This window comes from Chiloscyllium plagiosum, chromosome 31 (assembly GCF_004010195.1).
Source record: "Chiloscyllium plagiosum isolate BGI_BamShark_2017 chromosome 31, ASM401019v2, whole genome shotgun sequence".
Taxonomy (NCBI): Eukaryota; Metazoa; Chordata; class Chondrichthyes; order Orectolobiformes; family Hemiscylliidae; genus Chiloscyllium; species Chiloscyllium plagiosum.
Window position 1 is genome coordinate 801,770 of NC_057740.1, and position 18,078 is coordinate 819,847.

At 42.1% G+C, this 18,078-nt stretch overlaps 1 protein-coding gene across 1 annotated transcript in view; it reads right to left on the reverse strand.

Annotated features, from left to right (window-relative positions):
- Nucleotides 1–788: 788 nt before the first annotated feature.
- Nucleotides 789–18,078, reverse strand: part of fam32a (family with sequence similarity 32 member A) — a 24,671-nt gene continuing 7,381 nt past the window's right edge. Inside the window, exons 4-6 of the mRNA XM_043721589.1 lie at nucleotides 16,802–16,961; nucleotides 11,640–11,693; nucleotides 789–1,641 (exon numbers count right to left, since the gene is read on the reverse strand). Of these exons, the coding sequence (XP_043577524.1) occupies nucleotides 1,573–1,641; nucleotides 11,640–11,693; nucleotides 16,802–16,961 (283 nt within the window). The 3' untranslated portion in view covers nucleotides 789–1,572. The remainder of the gene's footprint in view (nucleotides 1,642–11,639; nucleotides 11,694–16,801; nucleotides 16,962–18,078) is intronic.

An 18,078-nucleotide genomic window follows, 5' to 3' on the forward strand; every position in this document is an offset into this window, starting at 1 on the left:
CAGGACTGTCTGGTGGTCACTTTTACCAATACTAGACAAACACATCTGCCTCTGAAACTGGTGACGACAGGATCAAGTACTTCTCTCTTGCTGATTCCACCATCACCTGTCACAGATCCAGTCTAGCAGTTATATCCCTATAAGGCCAGGTTTGTCAGTCATTTTCTGTTCTCTGTCTGATATTGGATGGTCCATCCAGACTTCATTGTGGGAAGGAGATGATATCATATATTTCATGGTTTTTTTTGTGGGATCTGATTTCACAACAGCAGCTGATTTGGGAACACCTCAGACTACATAAAAGCAGGTTCTTTCTTTCAAATGATAACTTATAGGCAGAATTTTCCAAGGGTTCTAAAGTCAATGGTTTTAGGTGGTGTGTTACTTTGCGTGCACACATCATTGGTTTAAGATAAGGTCTCTTGACAGTGAGCAGGAATAACTGCTTGAGGAGCTGGCAGCACTCTACATTCACATGATCAAACCATATCCCCTCATGTTCCATTCTGATATGCAGGCACTCATTCCTGATGAAGGGCTTATGCTCGAAACGTCGACTCTCCTGCTCCTTGGCTGGTGCCTGACCTGCTGTGCTTTCCCAGCGCCACATTTTTCAGCTCCTGTTTTGATCATGTCAAACCACTCCTCATCCTCACTGCCCAACCTTAAAAAAGTATCATAAAGAGCTAGATATCAGAGTGTGCTAAAGGACAGATGTGTGTGCAAAATCTTTTCCTGGAAATTATCAGTGCTTTACATAAAGTACAAATATTTTTCTAAGGCAGGAGTGAATGTTAAGAGTTTTATTTGGCCAGATTTTGAACATCAGGAGGAAGGCACCCTAATGAACAGCAACCAATGAATCTGGCTCAGCCACAGGGCAAGAGCTCAACTGATTGAATTACATTCCTTCACATATCTATAAGGTACAGCTGACAGTCCAATGATGTTATAGAATGGCATCAACTTTGGTCAGACTCCCAACAATAGAAGGTACATCAATCAGCTCCTTTATAAAATTTCTGTGGCATCCCAGAAATTCAACTATCACCACTTCCCTCCCTCTGCCCATGAGTTTCCTTTCAGTCATACTCAAAAACAAATTCAAAACTAATTCAATGTTGGCTATGTTTGGAAGGGATTATGTGTTTAAAACAAAAAAAACTATACCCAGCATTTATGCAAGGATCAGCAAGCTGGTTAGCTTTAGATCTGAATGTTGTGATACATTACTGCAGGAAGACATACAAAAATTAGAGAGAAATAAAGCAATTCTGCCACAGAATAGTTGACTCCCCACTCAAAGTCACATGATCAGCTATTGTTTTTTTCACAGCATTGCAAACTGTTCTAAAGTTAGAGAATATGTAACCACAAGAATCAGGTCAACAGAAACATTATATTTACTAACTGTTAAACTGTCTAATGAGAGATTAATCTGCAACGGCTCAGGTCTCTTCCTCACAGACCAACTGATACAGACAGCAAATCCATTTTAATTTACTGCAGATAAATGAGTTCAGAAAACAAACAGAAATCCCAATAAAAAGATGCCCAAAAGCTTTCTTCATCTCATTTCGTCCAGCTGACTTTGGGAATATCATAATGTTCTGTGAGCGTATCCAGATGTCGGTTAAACTCCTGCAAGAAAAGCAAAGTGACAAATGAGTGTTTTGGATAACAAAACAAACTAACTGGTGCCCAGAGGAGCCACTCAGTCTGGCTGTGCTGGGGTATGACGTGGAGATTCAGGGACAGTGGATGGCAGTGCTGGTGGAGGGGATGCTAAAGGAAGTAAATCTGGAATATACAAGAGTCTTCAAAAGGGCACCCCTGCTTCTAGACAGAGCCAGACTCTCAATCAACCCATGACTCGGAACTGAGCTGGTTTTGACCAGCTTTTTGGACTCATGCAGGCAGTAGATGCCAAGCAGACTCACCCTCACATCCCATCCAGACCCAAAACCCAAGAGTCATAGAGTTGTAGAGATCATCATAGAATCCCTATAGTGTGAAAACAGGCCCTTCGGCCCAACAAGTCCACACCGACCCTCTGAAGAGTAACATACCCAGACCGATTCCCCTATATTTTACCCGACTAATGCACCCAACCTACAAAATCCCTGAACACTGTGGACAATTTAGCATGGCACATCTTTGGACAGCGTGGAAACAGACCCTTCAGTCCAATTCATCCATGCGGACAGATATCCTAAATTAATCGAGTTCCATTTTCCAGCATTTGCCCCATATCCCTCTGAACCCTTCCTATTCATATACCCATCCAGATGCCTTTTAAATATTGTAATTGTACCAGCCTCCACCACTTCCTCTGGCAGCTCATTGAAGATCAAACTGCAATACACACTCCTCTTCATCCAAAACACTATGTTCTCTCCTCATCCTTAACAATACAACAGAAATGCAGTGCATGTGCACAGATACCATCAAGACAACTCTGCACTGAGCTAATTGCCATCCGCAAACTACTTACTCAAAGATTAAAATGGAAAGCAAAAGCAATCAGTTGTCATAAAGGACAATTGTTCAAAGTGATGCTCAGCTGAAATTTCCTTTTAGGCAAAAGGGAAGGTACAATTTGGGATGGAGCTGAAGAAAAATTTTACTTGGTTTTTTCAAAAATAAAATACCAGCAGCCATTCTCTTGGCTAATGTTTTGGCATTTACGGTGCAGATACAATGTGCAAAAATGCCTCCTTCTGCGTTGTTAACACTCCTGGGAGTCTGTGATTCTACTTAAACTAGTTTCAACAACTGCCTCAAAATTTGTCACCAAGTCAACTGACTATCCTTGAGATGCATTGGCCTTTCTTTCACTGTTATTGGGTCAAAACCCTGGAGAACCATCCCTAACAGCATTATGCGATTAGCTTCACCCCACACACTGACAGTTCCAGATAGAAGCCAATCAAGCACTTTGCAGGGACAATTAAGAATGGGTGACCTCATCACCAACTCCCATATCTCAAGAATGAAATCTTCAAACACTAGTTAATTCAAAATTCTGCATTTGCCTTCAAATAAACTACTTTTATTTACAGGAGCAGGAGAGACGACATTTCGGGCAAAGGCCCTTCATCAGGAATTCAAACCATCAATTCTCCTGCTCCTCGGATGCTGCCTGACCCGCTGTGCATTTACACCCCACACTCTCTACTCTGATCTCCAGCATCTGCAGTCCTCACCTTCGCCTACTTTTAATTACAGTCATTTTAAAATGATAGGAACAGTTGCGTTAACCAGCATGTTCAGCAAGTGGCTGGTTATGGTTAACTAGTTAAGATTGTTAGTTAGTGTGAAGCTGCTCTTCTATTTCCAAGTCGGGGTGGGGAGGGACTGTAGGGGATTACTATAAAACCAGAAGTAAACAAACCATTGTAACTGAACACCAACCTAAATGGAAACTTTAACTTGTTTAGAGTGAAAATCAGCTCTACTCTGAATAGATTTAACTGTACAGCGATTGAATATATTTTCATCAATAAATTATAAAATGCATGTTATATCAGGACAGCATGCCCAGGGATGAGAAACTTCCACTGAAAATGGATACTGCACACTAGAGATTTGAGTCTTTATTATGTACCTCCAGATCAACTTTAGAAAATAACAAAATCCAAATGTCAATTTCACTGACAAGTGTTCCAAGCAGTAACCTGGGGGCAACTGAGTTTCCAGATGGCTTTTTACTAAAAGGGGAGAATAAAATTGAAGTTGGAAGGAATTGGGAGACATTGGAAATTTCTGTTAAGCATTCATTCTGGTCAGTACAATGTAGGATAACACAGAGTTTACTGTAGATTCTCAGATATTAGTTAGACTAAAATACAATAACCTCATATCAAACGCCTGATGTTGGGAGACATACTCAAGCATTCATAGACCAACCTCGAGACCTCCCCATTCACAGGTACTCAAAAATCACAGGAGATGGTTTCAGGTGATGAATACTTTAATAAAGTCAGAAGTCACACGACACCAGGTAATAGTCCAACAGGTTTATTTGAAATCACAAGCTCCTTCGTCACCTGACCATGCACAAAATGTTAAATCCTCTTGAACTTCTCTGACAAACATGTACGTCTCATCAGTTTAAGAACAGGTTCTAAATAATCCAGATTGTTATTTATTTCCCCGCTCCAGAGACTGCACAACAGAGGGAGAAGTCACAGCAGATGGTCATACATTACATGAAGCAGCAGGTCATTTCCTTTTAGTTTCTTAGGGACTGTCTGTTAAATACAGCTGAGTGTTTGGTTTAGCCACATGTGCAAGGGAAATGTCAGATGATGTAGAACAGCTCAGAAGTGTACTGTCACAGCCACACCACAGCATGGGGCTCTAACTACCAACTGTACCAGCCTTATTCCAACTCTTTCCAGCGATACAGCGCCATGCAGGGGTAGAAAACAGACACTACAACAATTGCAGAGAACCCCATAACATCATGGTCATAGAGATGTACAGCACAGAAACAGATCCTTCAGTCCAATCCGTCCACGCCGACCAGATATCCCAACCCAATCTAGTCCCACCTGCCAGCACCTGGCCCATATCCCTCCAAGCCCTTCCCATTCATATACCCATCCAGATGCCTTTTAAAAGTTGCAATTGTACCAGCCTCCACCACATCCTCTGGCAGCTCATTCCATACACCTACCACCCTCTGCGTGAAAACGTTGCCCCTTAGGTCTCTTTTATATCTTTCTCCTCTCGCCCTAAACCTATGCCCCCTAGTTCTGGGCTCCCCGACCCCAGGGAAAAGACTTGTCTATTTATCCTATCCATGCCCCTCATGATTTTGTAAACCTCTATAAGGTCACCCCTCAGCCAACTCCTGTACTCAATACTCTGACCAATAAAGGATCTGATAGGAGATTACACAGTGTCTACAAGACAGATCTAAGTAGACAAACAGGAGGCTGGAGAAGGCAGCATCAGGAGGTGAAGTCAACAGTTTGCATTTAACCCTTCTTCAGGACTGAATATGGGGGCAGAGGGAGCGACAGATAAGGGAGGGCGGTGGGGGAGCAGAATGGTGAGGTAGTGATAGGTGACCACAAATGGTGGGTATGAGGAAGGACACGAAGGGAAAGTATAAAATTAAAGAACTCAAAGAATGTTAGAAATAAAGCAAAAGGAAAAAGTATTAAGAAAGACAACTTCGCTGGGAAAAGCAAGAAGTCCAGCTCTGTACAAGAACAAATTTAGGCAGCTATGAAACTTAACAATTAGTCATTAAGGAGGAGCAAAAGCCTTTGACAGATCACTTCAAGTACATACAAGGAATGACAATAGGGGTTTGACCAATCATGTGTGTTGTGGTGGAAAACAATGAGGAATGCGTTTAAGACATAAAAAAAGTCAGTGATCAGATTTAAGCAAGGACATGAGGTAATGAGTATGTGACCAAACCTTAGAGGGTATTAACACATAATGTCATCACCCAAGTCAGTACAAGGGCAGTTTCGTCATCGCTATTCTAGTAATGTAATCAAAAGACTAACAGGTTCATCACAGCAGGAATGTGGGGAGGACATTGTGTTCGTCAGCATGAGTTTGATTGACATGTTTAGTGGACAAAAATCATATAAATACAAAAGATTGAGTGCGCCATTTTTGGAATAGTCTCAGAGAGCACGAGGTTGGTAAGTGCTGGTACCGCTACTCTGCTGAGGTTTTAGAACCTCTACTTCGACTAGGGCTTAGTGTATTGATAATCTGTAACCGTGACACTGTAGTAAATGTTTAAATAAATGTGCTAAACCTTCAATGGACTGATTGTAAGAATTTTATTTCTGGCAATTGAACGATCTCAGGGAAAGAACCAGAGAAGGTTGAGTAGACTCCAGTACCCATTGAAGTTCTCAGGGAGGCTTCGACAGGCATGACCTGGTTGGTTGATGGGAGGGATGAATCTGGTTGGTAGCTGGAAGGGAAGGGTCAGTCAGAAGATGGAAGGGAGGTGGCGGGGGTGGAAAGAGAGCCAGGGGATGGGTGGGAAGGTTATTTGAAATTGGAGAATTCAATATTGAGACCTCCAGGCTGTAGGCTGCCCAGGCAGAAAACAAGGTGTTGTTCCTCCAATTTGTGGTCTGATTCACAGTGGCAATGGAGGAAGCCAAGGATGGATATGTCAGATAGGAGTGGGAAGGGGAATTGAAATGGGCGATGACCGGGAGATCAGGTGGCCCTTTCAGGCCAGATGAAGATGCTTGGCAAAACAGACACCTAAAGAAGGGCTTATGCCCGAAACGTCGATTCTCCTGTTCCCTGGATGCTGCCTGACCTGTTGCGCTTTTCCAGCAACACATTTTCAGCAAAACAGACACCTAGTCTACATTGGGTCTCACCGATGTGGAGAAGACAACATTAGGAACACCGGAAGCAGTAGACTAGGTTGGAGGAGATGCAGATCTCACCTGGAAGGACTGTTTGGAGCCCTGCATGGACGGGAGGACAGACCTAGGCCAATTGGATCAACTGGTTTCTGATCTATACATGTTTTTTCCCTGTCACCTTCACCTCACCTCATCCTATCAGCCTCTTCTCTTCAACATCATCACCCCCATCCTTGTTTAAATAAATGTGCTAAACCTTCAATGGACTGATTGTAAGAATTGTATTTCTGGCAATTGAACGATCTCAGGGAAAGAACCAGAGAAGGTTTCTTCCCTGTCACCTTCACCTCACCTCATCCTATCAGCCTCTTCTCTTCAACATCATCACCCCCATCCTCCAAATTTATTTCCTTGTTATACAGATTTCTGAGGTTTCTTTGCAGCAGTAATGTCTGGAATTGGAAGTCAATCTGTCAGCACGCTGATTGGTGTGTGGTACCTCTGTGCAACTGCAATTCAGAGGGAATGCTGCTCCTATTTTTTCTCCCTTGTGCTTGTCGAGAGGCAACATAAATGTATGTATGCTCTTCCAGCTCAGCTGTTCCTGCAGCAGCACGTTACACATTCTCACCATTCTCTGGGTGAAGAACCTTTCTTGAATTTACTTGTTAGTCACTAAGGTAAATTATAGGACTTTGAACTACCAAACAATACATGGCTTGGAAAGGGTGGACGCTAGGAAATTGTTTCCGTTAGGCGAGGAGACTAGGACCCGTGGACACAGCCTTAGAATTAGAGGGGGTAAATTCAGAACAGAAATGCGGAGACATTTCTTCAGCCAGAGTGTGGTGGGCCTGTGGAATTCATTGCCGCAGAGTGCAGTGGAGGCCGGGACGCTAAATGTCTTCAAGGCAGAGATTGATAAATTCTTGATATCACAAGGAATTAAGGGCTACGGGGAGAATGCGGGTAAGTGGAGTTGAAATGCCCATCAGCCATGATTGAATGGCGGAGTGGACTCGATGAGCCGAATGGCCTTACTTCCACTCCTATGTTTTATGGTCTTAATTGGAAGCATTCTCAGTTCATCTTATCAAACAGAAACACAATGCTAGATATCCTTTGGCTCCCTCAAGCCATTCACTAACACTTGCTGTTAACCCTTCATTTACCAATATTCCCTTTGTATTCAAAAAGTCAATATTGGTCTTGAATGTTTTCTTTGATTAATATTGCCTTTAGTAAGTATACCAAAACTGTATACAGGTCCAGTCTAATCAAAAGGAGAAAGTGAGGACTGCAGATGCTGGAGAGCTGAGCTGAAAATGTGTTGCTGGAAAAGTGCAGCAGGTCAGGCAGCATCCAAGGAGCAGGAGAATAGACATTTCAGACATAAGCCCTTCTTCAGGAAGGGCTGAAGAAGGGCTCATGCCCGAAACGTCGATTCTCCTGCTCCTTGGATGCTGCCTGACCTGCTGCGCTTTTCCAGCAACACATTGTCAGCCCCAGTCTAATCAAAGACCTACATAACCTTAGCAAGACCCCTTTACTCTTGTATTTGACAACATCTTGAAAGAACAAAGAAAATTTACAGCCCAGGAACAGGCCCTTCGGCCCTCCAAGTCTGAGCTGATCCAAATCCACTGTCTAAACCTATTGCCCAATTCCTAAGCATTTGTATCTCTCTGCTCCCCACCTACTCATGCATCTGTCCAAACGCATCATAAATGAATCTACTGTGCCTGCCTCTACTAACTCTGCTGGCAATGCATTCCAGCACCTACCACCCTCTGTATAATGTACTTTCCGCCTGTATCCCCTTAAACTTTTCACCTGTCACCTTGAACACATGACCGCGTTATTGAATCCCTCACCCTGGGAAAAAGCTTATCTCTGTTTACCCTGTCTATACCCTTCATGATTTTGTAAACCACGATCAGGTCCCCCGCCATAACCTTTTTTCTAATGAAAACAAACCCAACCTACTCAACCTCTCTTCATAACTAGCACCTTCCATACCAAACAACATTCTCGTAAACCTTCTCTGCACCCTCTCCAAAGTGTCCACATCTTTTTGGTAATGTGGCGACCAGAACCATACGAGTATTCTAAATGTGGCCGAACCAAATGTGCACAATTTTATCATGACCTGCCAGCTCTTACACTCAATACCTTGTCCGATGAAGGCAAGCATACTATATGCCTTCTTGACCACTCTATCCACCTGTGCAGCCACTTCAGGGTACAATGGACCTGAAATCCCAGATCTCTCTGCTCTTCAACTTTTCCCAAGGCTCTTCCATTTACAGTATAGTTTGCTCTAGAATTAGACTTCCCAAAATGCATCACCTCACATTTGCCTGGAAAACATTAAAACATTAAAATGTCTCAAGGTGCTTCATAGGATTATTAAAATAAAAATCTGGCACCAAGCCACATGAGGAAGAATTAGGGCAGATGATCTCAGTCAACAGGTAGGTTTCAAGGAGGGCCTAAAAAGGAGGAAAGAGAAGTGGAGAGGTTTATGGAAACCGTTCCAGAACTTCATCCGTTGATAACCGAATGCACAGCCTGTTTTGGTGCAACATTTGAAGCCGTCGATGCTTGAGAAACCAGAATGAATACATTACAGTGGATTCTGGGGATGGAGGAGTTAAATATTGACAGCATCAACCCCATAGTAGGACTTGAAAACACAAATCAGAATTTTAAGACTTGGGTGTTGTTTAACTTGGAGTCAATACAAGTCACCCACAGGAGCTTGCATACCATTTCAACTCAAAAGCAAACATCGTGGATGCTGGAGATCGGAAATGAAATCAGCACAGGCTGGAAATACACATCAGATCAGGCAGCACTCATGAAAAAAAGTTGATAACAGGCCAATAACTGATTGGTGATAGAGACCACAGGATCAGCATTTTTACTGATAAAATGAGTGCAAATCCCCAAATCCAAGGAACAATTTCCTTACCTGCTGAGTTTGGGTGATTAGTCTCTAAGCGGTGACACTCCCCAGTGATATGTATTGTTTGTGTTTCTCCACATATCAATAAGACATTTGTACAGTGGCCCCAGTGCTGGAGCTTTGCTACACTGAGGCCCTGAGGCCCTAGGCCAAGCAAAACCTCATTGGGCATTTTGCCAACCGACACCTCAAAATTCGCCTTCATTAAACCTGGTTTGAAAATGAAGAAGCAGGTTGCTATTATATTTAAGCTTCAACATTAAGAAGGGTGAGACAGATGGAAATGAGGTGGAAAAGGTTCGCACTTAGTGGAATCACTACATGGGAAAGTTCTCATGGAAAGCGAATGAGCTGGTTGGGTTTGTGGCCCAGAAAGGGTCAGCAATAAATATTTCACTGAGCCATACACAGGATGCCAACAGAGAGACAGAAAGAAGTTGATGTGTTGGGCTATTAACCTGTGCTATTACTTATGGTGATTTGTTTGTCTCTACACATAGATCCCCCTTTGCTGCTTTATTTCAGTTCGATTTTTTTCGCAGCAATAGGAATTCCATATCCTTATAAAAATGCATCAGCTCACACACTATTCAGAAATTGATTTAACAAATGTATGCCCGTTCTACAGGTTTATTCATGTAGTTGTGTAATTTGTCAGTCTTCCTTGGTATTAATCACAAGCCAAATTTAGCACCTAGATATTTTGAAAATGCACTCTATTCCCTAATCCAAATCATTCGTATAAATGGTAGAGAGTCATCCCAGAATCTGTGGAATACTACTTTGCAGATACCTCTCACTTTACTACTGTTTTATATCCAGACTGCTGTCCATTCTGCTACATACACAATAAGTCACAGCAATTACAGGTCATGAGTTTACTGTATGATACCTTACCGAAAAATTAAAGAACACAGCCGCTACATCACATTTGTCTCTTATTTCCGTTCTTTCTTTATAAAATTCACAAAGCTTGGTCATTCATGTCCTTGCCTTTTGCAATCCACATGAACTATTGTTTAATAATTTAAGTTTCTCGGTGTTTTTCTATTTAATCTTTGGGTAAGGTTCCATTATCCTTCCCACCACCAGCATTAAGCACATCAGTCTGCAGTTCCCTGGACTTGTTCTACCTTCTAGGGTTGCACAGTGACTCAAGTTAGCACTGATGCCTCACAGCATCAGGAACTGGGTCCCATTCCACCCTCAGGCAAATGTCTGCGTGGAGTTTGCACATTCGGTCTGTGACAGCCTGGGTCTCCACCAGGTGCTCTGGTTTCCTCCCACTGTCCAAAGATGTTAGCTGGATTGGTCAAGTAAACTGGCCATGCTAAGTTGCTCATAGTATCCAGGGATGTGCATGGCTGGGTGGATTAGCCATGGGAAAAATAGGATTTAGGGTAGGGGTAGGGGGTAGGGGAAGTTGGGGGCGTGGTGGTGGGAGGGGTCGGTCTAGGTGAGATGCTCCTCAGAGGGTTGGGGTGGACACATTGTGCCAAATGGCCTGCTTCCGCACTATAGGAATTCCGTGATTCTGATTAAATGCAGGAATCAAATTATCTGTTTGTCGGTCCTCTGGGTGGCATTATTCCCTTTTATAATTAATTAGTGTAGATAAACATAAAACAGTATCCCCATTATCTCTTCCCTAACTACTTTTAATATGTTGCCTGGACGTAATATATCTGGATCCTTGCTTAAATTTGATCCATTTCTCATTTATCTTACACGCGTCTACTTCGATCTCCTCTTCAACAGCAGATCCATTATGTTAGTCTTCCTGGTAAACAGTAAGGCAATGCAGTTCACTCAATATCTGTGAGTTTTCCACATGTTTCTTGACGGTCAGACTCTAATCCTGACTTTTCATTAGGCAACGTGCTTGGAGAATATTTTTACACATCTTTATTTTTCTCATTTGAAGAAGTGTCTTTAATACATTCTCCTAAAGCTCTCCTGTCAATTTATTTCCCACTTTATTGTTTTGTCATTCCTTCCAAACTAGCATTTTGCAATCTATTACTTTGGTCTTGGTCCAATTTATGTCCAATTTTGGTCTCAAATAGTATGTATTTTAACGCTGGTAACACTATTACCTTGATGTTCTCCTATTCTTACTTGTATTACTTTGGCTGTTTCATTTTCCATTTCAAAACTTAGAAATGGCTTCTCTTTTGGAGATTTTTAGGCGAAACAAAAATTGACTATTTGTAAGCATTCTGCAAAAATCTCGAAGGTAATATGAATTTCAGTATTTGAAATATCAATAAAACATTTACATTAAAGATGAAAAAACCTTAACATCTTACCTCCACACTCTGTTTGTGAGTTTTTGATGCTTTCTTCAGAATCCTTTCAATTTGCTGCGAAAAATACAAAAGCAGGAAATGAGTGAACAGGACTGTACTCATTGAGCTAAGCAACCAAACTGCCTTCAGTAAGGAGAGCAAATCTATAGACAGACCGGTCTAATCGAAGACCTACTGTAACTTTAGCAAGACCCCTTTATCCTCATATTTATACAAAGTCATACAGCACAGAAACAGACCCTTCAGTCCAAGCAGTCGATGCTCAGCATATTCCCAAACTAAATAACATTTTTAACATGTCTTAAGGTGTTTCATGGGGTATATAGGATTAGGCCTTTGTTCTCAGGTGTTTAATAGACAGTGGCGATCTACTTGAAACATACAAAATTCTTAGACGTTGAGAAAATGTTTCCCTGGCTGGGAATCTAGAACAGAGGGTCATAGTCAGTGACTGAAGGGCTGATTATTTTGCAATTTCTTCACTTGGACGATTGTGAATCTTTGGAATTCTCTATCTCAGTTAACTATGAATGTTCACTCTTTGAATATATTCATGTCTGCAGCTGACAACTCCTCTTATATCAAAATAAAACTAAGGAGTAAAGAGATGGTGTGGGAGGGTGGAGTTGAAACAGAAGATCAGCCATGATGCTAAGATACAAAGCATTGAATATGACCATGGCTGATCTGGCCTCAAAACCGCTTCCTATCCAGCTTTGATGACATTTGATTCTCCCATGCGTCAAGAATCTCTGTTCTAAAATATTCAATGACCCAGTTGTAATGCTGTCTGGGGAAGTGAGTCCCAAAGAGCTCGTGAGTTCATGAGCTTCCAAGAGGAAAAAAAAAACCCTTTATCAGATCTTAAATTGCAGGTCCCTCATTTTATTTGTGTCATAGTTCCAGTCTCTCCCAAAAGGGAAACATCTTCTCAACATCCACCTGTAAAATCCATTTCAAATTGTCGATGATGCAGTAAGATCATTGCCCATCTTCTCTCAAAGAGTGAATGCTCTCATTACAGGTGGCAGAGAGAAAGGACAGGATGCGGTAGGAAGACAGAAAGTATTTTAGAGGACAACAGAAGACAATGAAACTGCAGATATGGTGTTTGCACTTTGCCCATCATCGTTCTGCCATCTAATGTTTTCTTGTTCCCCGTTAAACATTTTATATGTGAGCACACGCGCAAGGCAGAAGGAAAGGGACTGTTTTCCTCCTTTTCAAATGTCATTCATCCATATTTACTCCTGTTATAACTGAGGATTTACACATGAAATATTCACAGATGCTAGCTGGTCTTTTGAGCATATCCAATTTTTTTCTAGTTTTGTTTCACAGTTCCAAGATCTCCTGAATTGTCCTCCCTTTTAGGGAGTCCCAAGCTGCCCAGGACCTTCGTGGTCGATGGACACGATTTCGGTGCTTGCCACGTTTTGTTCAAAAGACAACAGCTAGCATGTTCTTTTCGTAGAATCGAGTCTGATTATGTCCTCAGATCACAAACATGCTCGGTACCAGGTTCGTTAAGATCACAGGCAACATTACATTCCCTTTCAGGTTTTATCTTTTGACAATTTATAGTAGGTCTAGCAAATGCTGCATTTGAACCAAGACTTTTACATTTTAAAAACTGCTCAGAAAAGCCCAGAAAATATGATTGCCTGGGGTTCTCACATCTGCTTTTGTGGATTGAAATCACTCTAAGGAACATTTCAAATGAATGTGAATCAATGCCCTTTCCTTAATCAATTCAGAAGGGATTTTATCAAAACTAGGAGCAGGCGTAGGCCATTCTACTCTTTGAGCCTGCTCTGCTATTCAATATGATCATGGCTGAGTGTCTATCTCAAGACCATATTCCCACTTTGCTCTCCAACACCCCTTGTTAAAATAAGTAGCAAGGACTTTAATGAATGCACTCCATGAGTTGGTCTTTTTGTGGGAGCAAATTCCACAGGGTCACTACCCTCTGAGTAAATGAGTAGGAAGGGTTTGGAGGAATGTGGGCCGGGTGCTGGCAGATAATGACTAGATAGGGTTGGGATATTTGGTCGGCATTTAAGAGTTGGACCGAAGGGTCTGCTTACATGCTGTACATCTCTATGACTCTATAAAGAGATATTTCCTCATCTTAGTCCTACATGGTCTACCCCATATTCTGAAATTGTGATCCAGTTCTAACCGGGGAAAAAAAAATTCTCTGCATCTAGTCTAGCCCTTATTCAAATTGTATATGTTTTAATCAGATCTCCCTTTCCTCCTGAACCAGTATTAGCCTTGTGCCATGCTCCTTGTATGGCAGACCCACCTGTCAAATCAACTGGGTCATTAAAAATAAAGACAGTCTCATACTCACACAGCATTAAACAACAACACGGTATTTTAGAAGCAACACACACGACCCTACATTTGGAAAGGACTGTGAATTTGTAAAAGCAAAATCCTGTGAATGCCGGAAATCTGAAACAACACAGACAATGCTGGCGAAACACAGCATGTTTGGCATCAACTTTGGATACAGAAACAGAGTTAACATTTGAAGACCAGTATGCCTTGGCTTTGAAGAAGAGTCATAATGGATTAAAGAAGTTTTCTCTTTATAGATGCTGCCAGACTCACATGATCAGGGGGCCAGTACTGCTAACCAACAATGTGGAATATTATCCAAGTATGGCCAATTACTATCCTATTACTCTACTCTTGATTACCAGCAAAGTAATGAAGAAAGTCATCAACAGTGCTATATAAAGGAATAACCAGCCCATTGATACTTAGTTAGTGTTCTGCCGTGGTCATTTGGTTCCTGACATCCTTACAGTCTTGGTCCAGATGTAGGCAAAAGAATTGTGCTTTCTAGGTGAGGCTAGCGTGCTAGTGACGTGAAGCGAAAGACAGCTTTTGACCAAATAGGGTGACGTTAAGAGCTCTAACCAAAGTCAATGCAAATCAGGGAGCAAACCCTCCACTGGGTACTGTCATATTTTGCATAAGGAAAGATAGCTGTAGTTGTTGGAGATTAGTAACTCAACTCCAGGATATCATTCCAGGATTTCCCTTGGGTAAACCTTTTTTAAAAATCTACCCATTTCGAGATGTTATAATTCACCTCTGACACAGGGACCTGAACCATGGCCTCCTGGCTCAGAGGTAGGGACAAGAGCTCTTTGTTGGTTGGACCAAGGATACTACCTTATTTTCTGCTGCTTTATCAATGATCGTCCCTCCATCATGAGGTTAGAGGTGGTGAAACATCCATATCCGTACAGTTCGCAGCTACAAAGGGAGATCAAAAGCTAGGAATCTTGCAACGTGTAATTCATTTCTTGTTCTCTCAGGCACCACGTACAAGATGCACTGCAGTAAACCTACCTAGGCTCATCTGACAGCATAGTCCAAACCCACAACCTCTATCACTTAGAAGGACAGAGGTAACAGCTACAGGGCTCCACCACCTGCAAGTTCACACTTCATCTTTGATTTGAAAATACATTGCTGTTCTGTCACTGTTACTTATGACTCTATAATTCCTTTTCTAACAGGACTCTCATGTCCCTACACCCCAATGTCTGCAGCAGTTCAACCAGGCAGCTCACCACCACCCTCTCCAGGACAATTAGTGGCAGTTATTAAATGCTGACATACCGGAAACAGCCATTTCCCATGAATGATTTTTTTAAAAAGGTCCATGCTGCTGTTCACTTTTGATATCACCTAGCAATTTCAAGTGAAGGTGCCAACAGAAGAAACTCCCTCACCACCTGAGATCCCATCACCAAGAATCAATGACAATGAACCTCCCAGTCTGCTAAGATCCTCACTTCACCGTTAAACAATTCACTTCAATCAAGAAAGTGATTCAGGAGATAGAGATCATAAACCATAGACAGAGCTAACCATAACTTGGAACACCTTTCACAAAGGTTACAAATACAGTGTGTGTGATATCATGTTTTGAGTAAGTGAGAATAAATAATGCTTTATGTTAAACACTGGAAACTTCATTGTTGAAATTACAGATACTTAATTCAGTTTCCACACTTTGCAGATAGGAAAACACAACCCTTACATACAAAACAGACAGAACACCAGCAGGAAATGGGACCACACAAGAAATGACAAGCACCAACTGCAGCAGCTTTAAACACAAACTAGATCAGTCACTTTGTTAGGGTAAGGAACAAAGTGGCAGTGGAGATAGGGGTCAGGTGCAGCCAGCAGGCTGAAGGCCTCACAGTACTCTCTCGGAGTTCGAACCAACGGAGGGATCAGCAGTCACCTGCAGTTCTGGCTTATCTTTTAAATTAGTTTACTAGCTGCTTCTAGCTTTTTCTGTTAATTTCAGATTGCATCAGTTTGCAGCTTCCTCCTTCTGAACATGTTTCCCTTTCTGTGACAGAGCACTGCTCCAGTTTCTCTTTTCCACATTTGCGTCTTTCCATTTTAGGGGTACAAAAGCAGAATGGTTCTGCAATTAGGCAAGGAATCCAGAGACTTGGACCAACAAAGCTTGGTGCTCACATTCTCTCACTTCAGCTGTGACTTTTAAATCCATCTAATTAAAGTCAGTGAATCAAAGTTAAATTCAGTTTATTCATCTTGGTGGGATGCTCTTTGGACGGAGTGGTGTGGACTCGATGGACTGAGTAGCCTGCTTCCACACTGTACGGATTTCTATGAAATAAATAAATCTGGGATGAATAAAGCCAGAATCTGAAATTACTGAACTATCATCAAAGTCCCAAGTTCACTAGTGTCTTCACAGGAAGGGAACCTGCCTCTCGAATCTGGTCTGGCCAGCATGTCATTCCAGACCAACTTTAATATGATTGGTTCTGAACTGCCCTCAAAAGTATCCAAATAAGCCATTCAGTTCAAGGAAATTAAGAATGCTGACCATACCAGCAACATCCACATCCTGAAACAAAATAATTCTTTCAGGAAACAAGTTGACGCAATTGACATGGCCACTTTTTTTCATGCATGTTCAACCCAATGACCTCCCTTGCCCCACTGGGTTTCCTCCTTCTTCTGTTCTACTGCCACTGTTTTTTATTCTCGCAAATGGCTCAGAACTGAAACACTAATGTTGTACAGACACACAATGAAGAGCTGTGAACTGTCAATAAATTTCCCTTGACTTGTCAGGTGCAACAACTCACCCGCTTCTCCTGCATCTTATCAAACGCCTTCTGCGCTGGAGTTCTTTTGTCCACAGCCACTCGCTTATGTTCTCCTGCCTCCTCTCTCACCATGTGCTGTTTCTGATTTGAGATGATCTGTTGCAGCATTTTTTTACTTTCTTTACTCTTCTTTTTCTTCCTGTTATTAAAAAAAACACACACGCAAAGAATCCAGATTTTTCACACTTGTCTTGAAAATTGAGGATTATGAGGGAAACAAGGTGCACAGATTAGTAGAAAGGGAAGTGATATTACAATGAAATAGGAGCGGTAGATGGATAGAGGGCAGGGTTGGGGGAAGAGAGAGAGGGGAAGGAGCTCTGACTTCAAACAGCAAAGGTCTTTTTCCGAGGGTAGGGGGGTCCAAAGCTAAAGAGCATAGATTTAAAATGACGGGGAAACATTTAAAAAGGATCCAAGGGGTAACCTATTCATGCAAAGGGTGGTGGATGTACAGAATGAGCTGACAGAGGACATGGTGGAAGCTGGTACAATTACAACATTTAAAAGGCAGCTGGAGGGTACATGAATCGGAGGGATATGCGCCAAATGCTGACCAATAGGACTGGATTAATTTAGTTCATCTGGCATAGTTTTCCTCCAAGTGCATCAGTTTCCTCCCACAGTCGAAAGATGTGCAAGTTAAGTGCATTGGCCATGCTGAATTGCCTACAGTGTTCAGGGATGTGTAGGTTAGGTGCATTAGCCAAGGGAAATGTAAGGTTACAGGGATCGAGTAGGGGGATGGGTCTGGTTGGGATGCTGGTCAGAGGGCTGATGTGGACTTGTTGGGCTGAATGGCCTGTTTCAACACTGTGGGGATCTTTGATTCTATGATGGTTGGGATAGACAAGGTGGACCAAAGGGTCTGTTTCCATGTTGTACAACTCTTATGGCTTCAGGTGAAGCTCCAGAAACAAATCCTCTACTGGGTCCTCTACTTTTTGTCATTTACATAAATGATTCAGACTATGACTCTATAAGAGGTACAGTTAGTAAGTTTGCAGATGACACCAAAACTGGAGGTGTAGTGGACAGCAATGAGGGTTACCTCAGATTACAGCAGGATCTGGACCAGATGGGCCAATGGGCTGAGAAGTGCAGATGGAGTTTAATTCAGATAAGTGCGAGGTGCTGCATTTTGGGAAAGCAAATCTTAGCAGGACTTATACACTTAATGGTAAGGTCCTAGGGAGTGTTGCTGAACAAAGAGACCTTGGAGTGCAGGTTCATAGCTCCTCGAAAGTGGAGTCGCA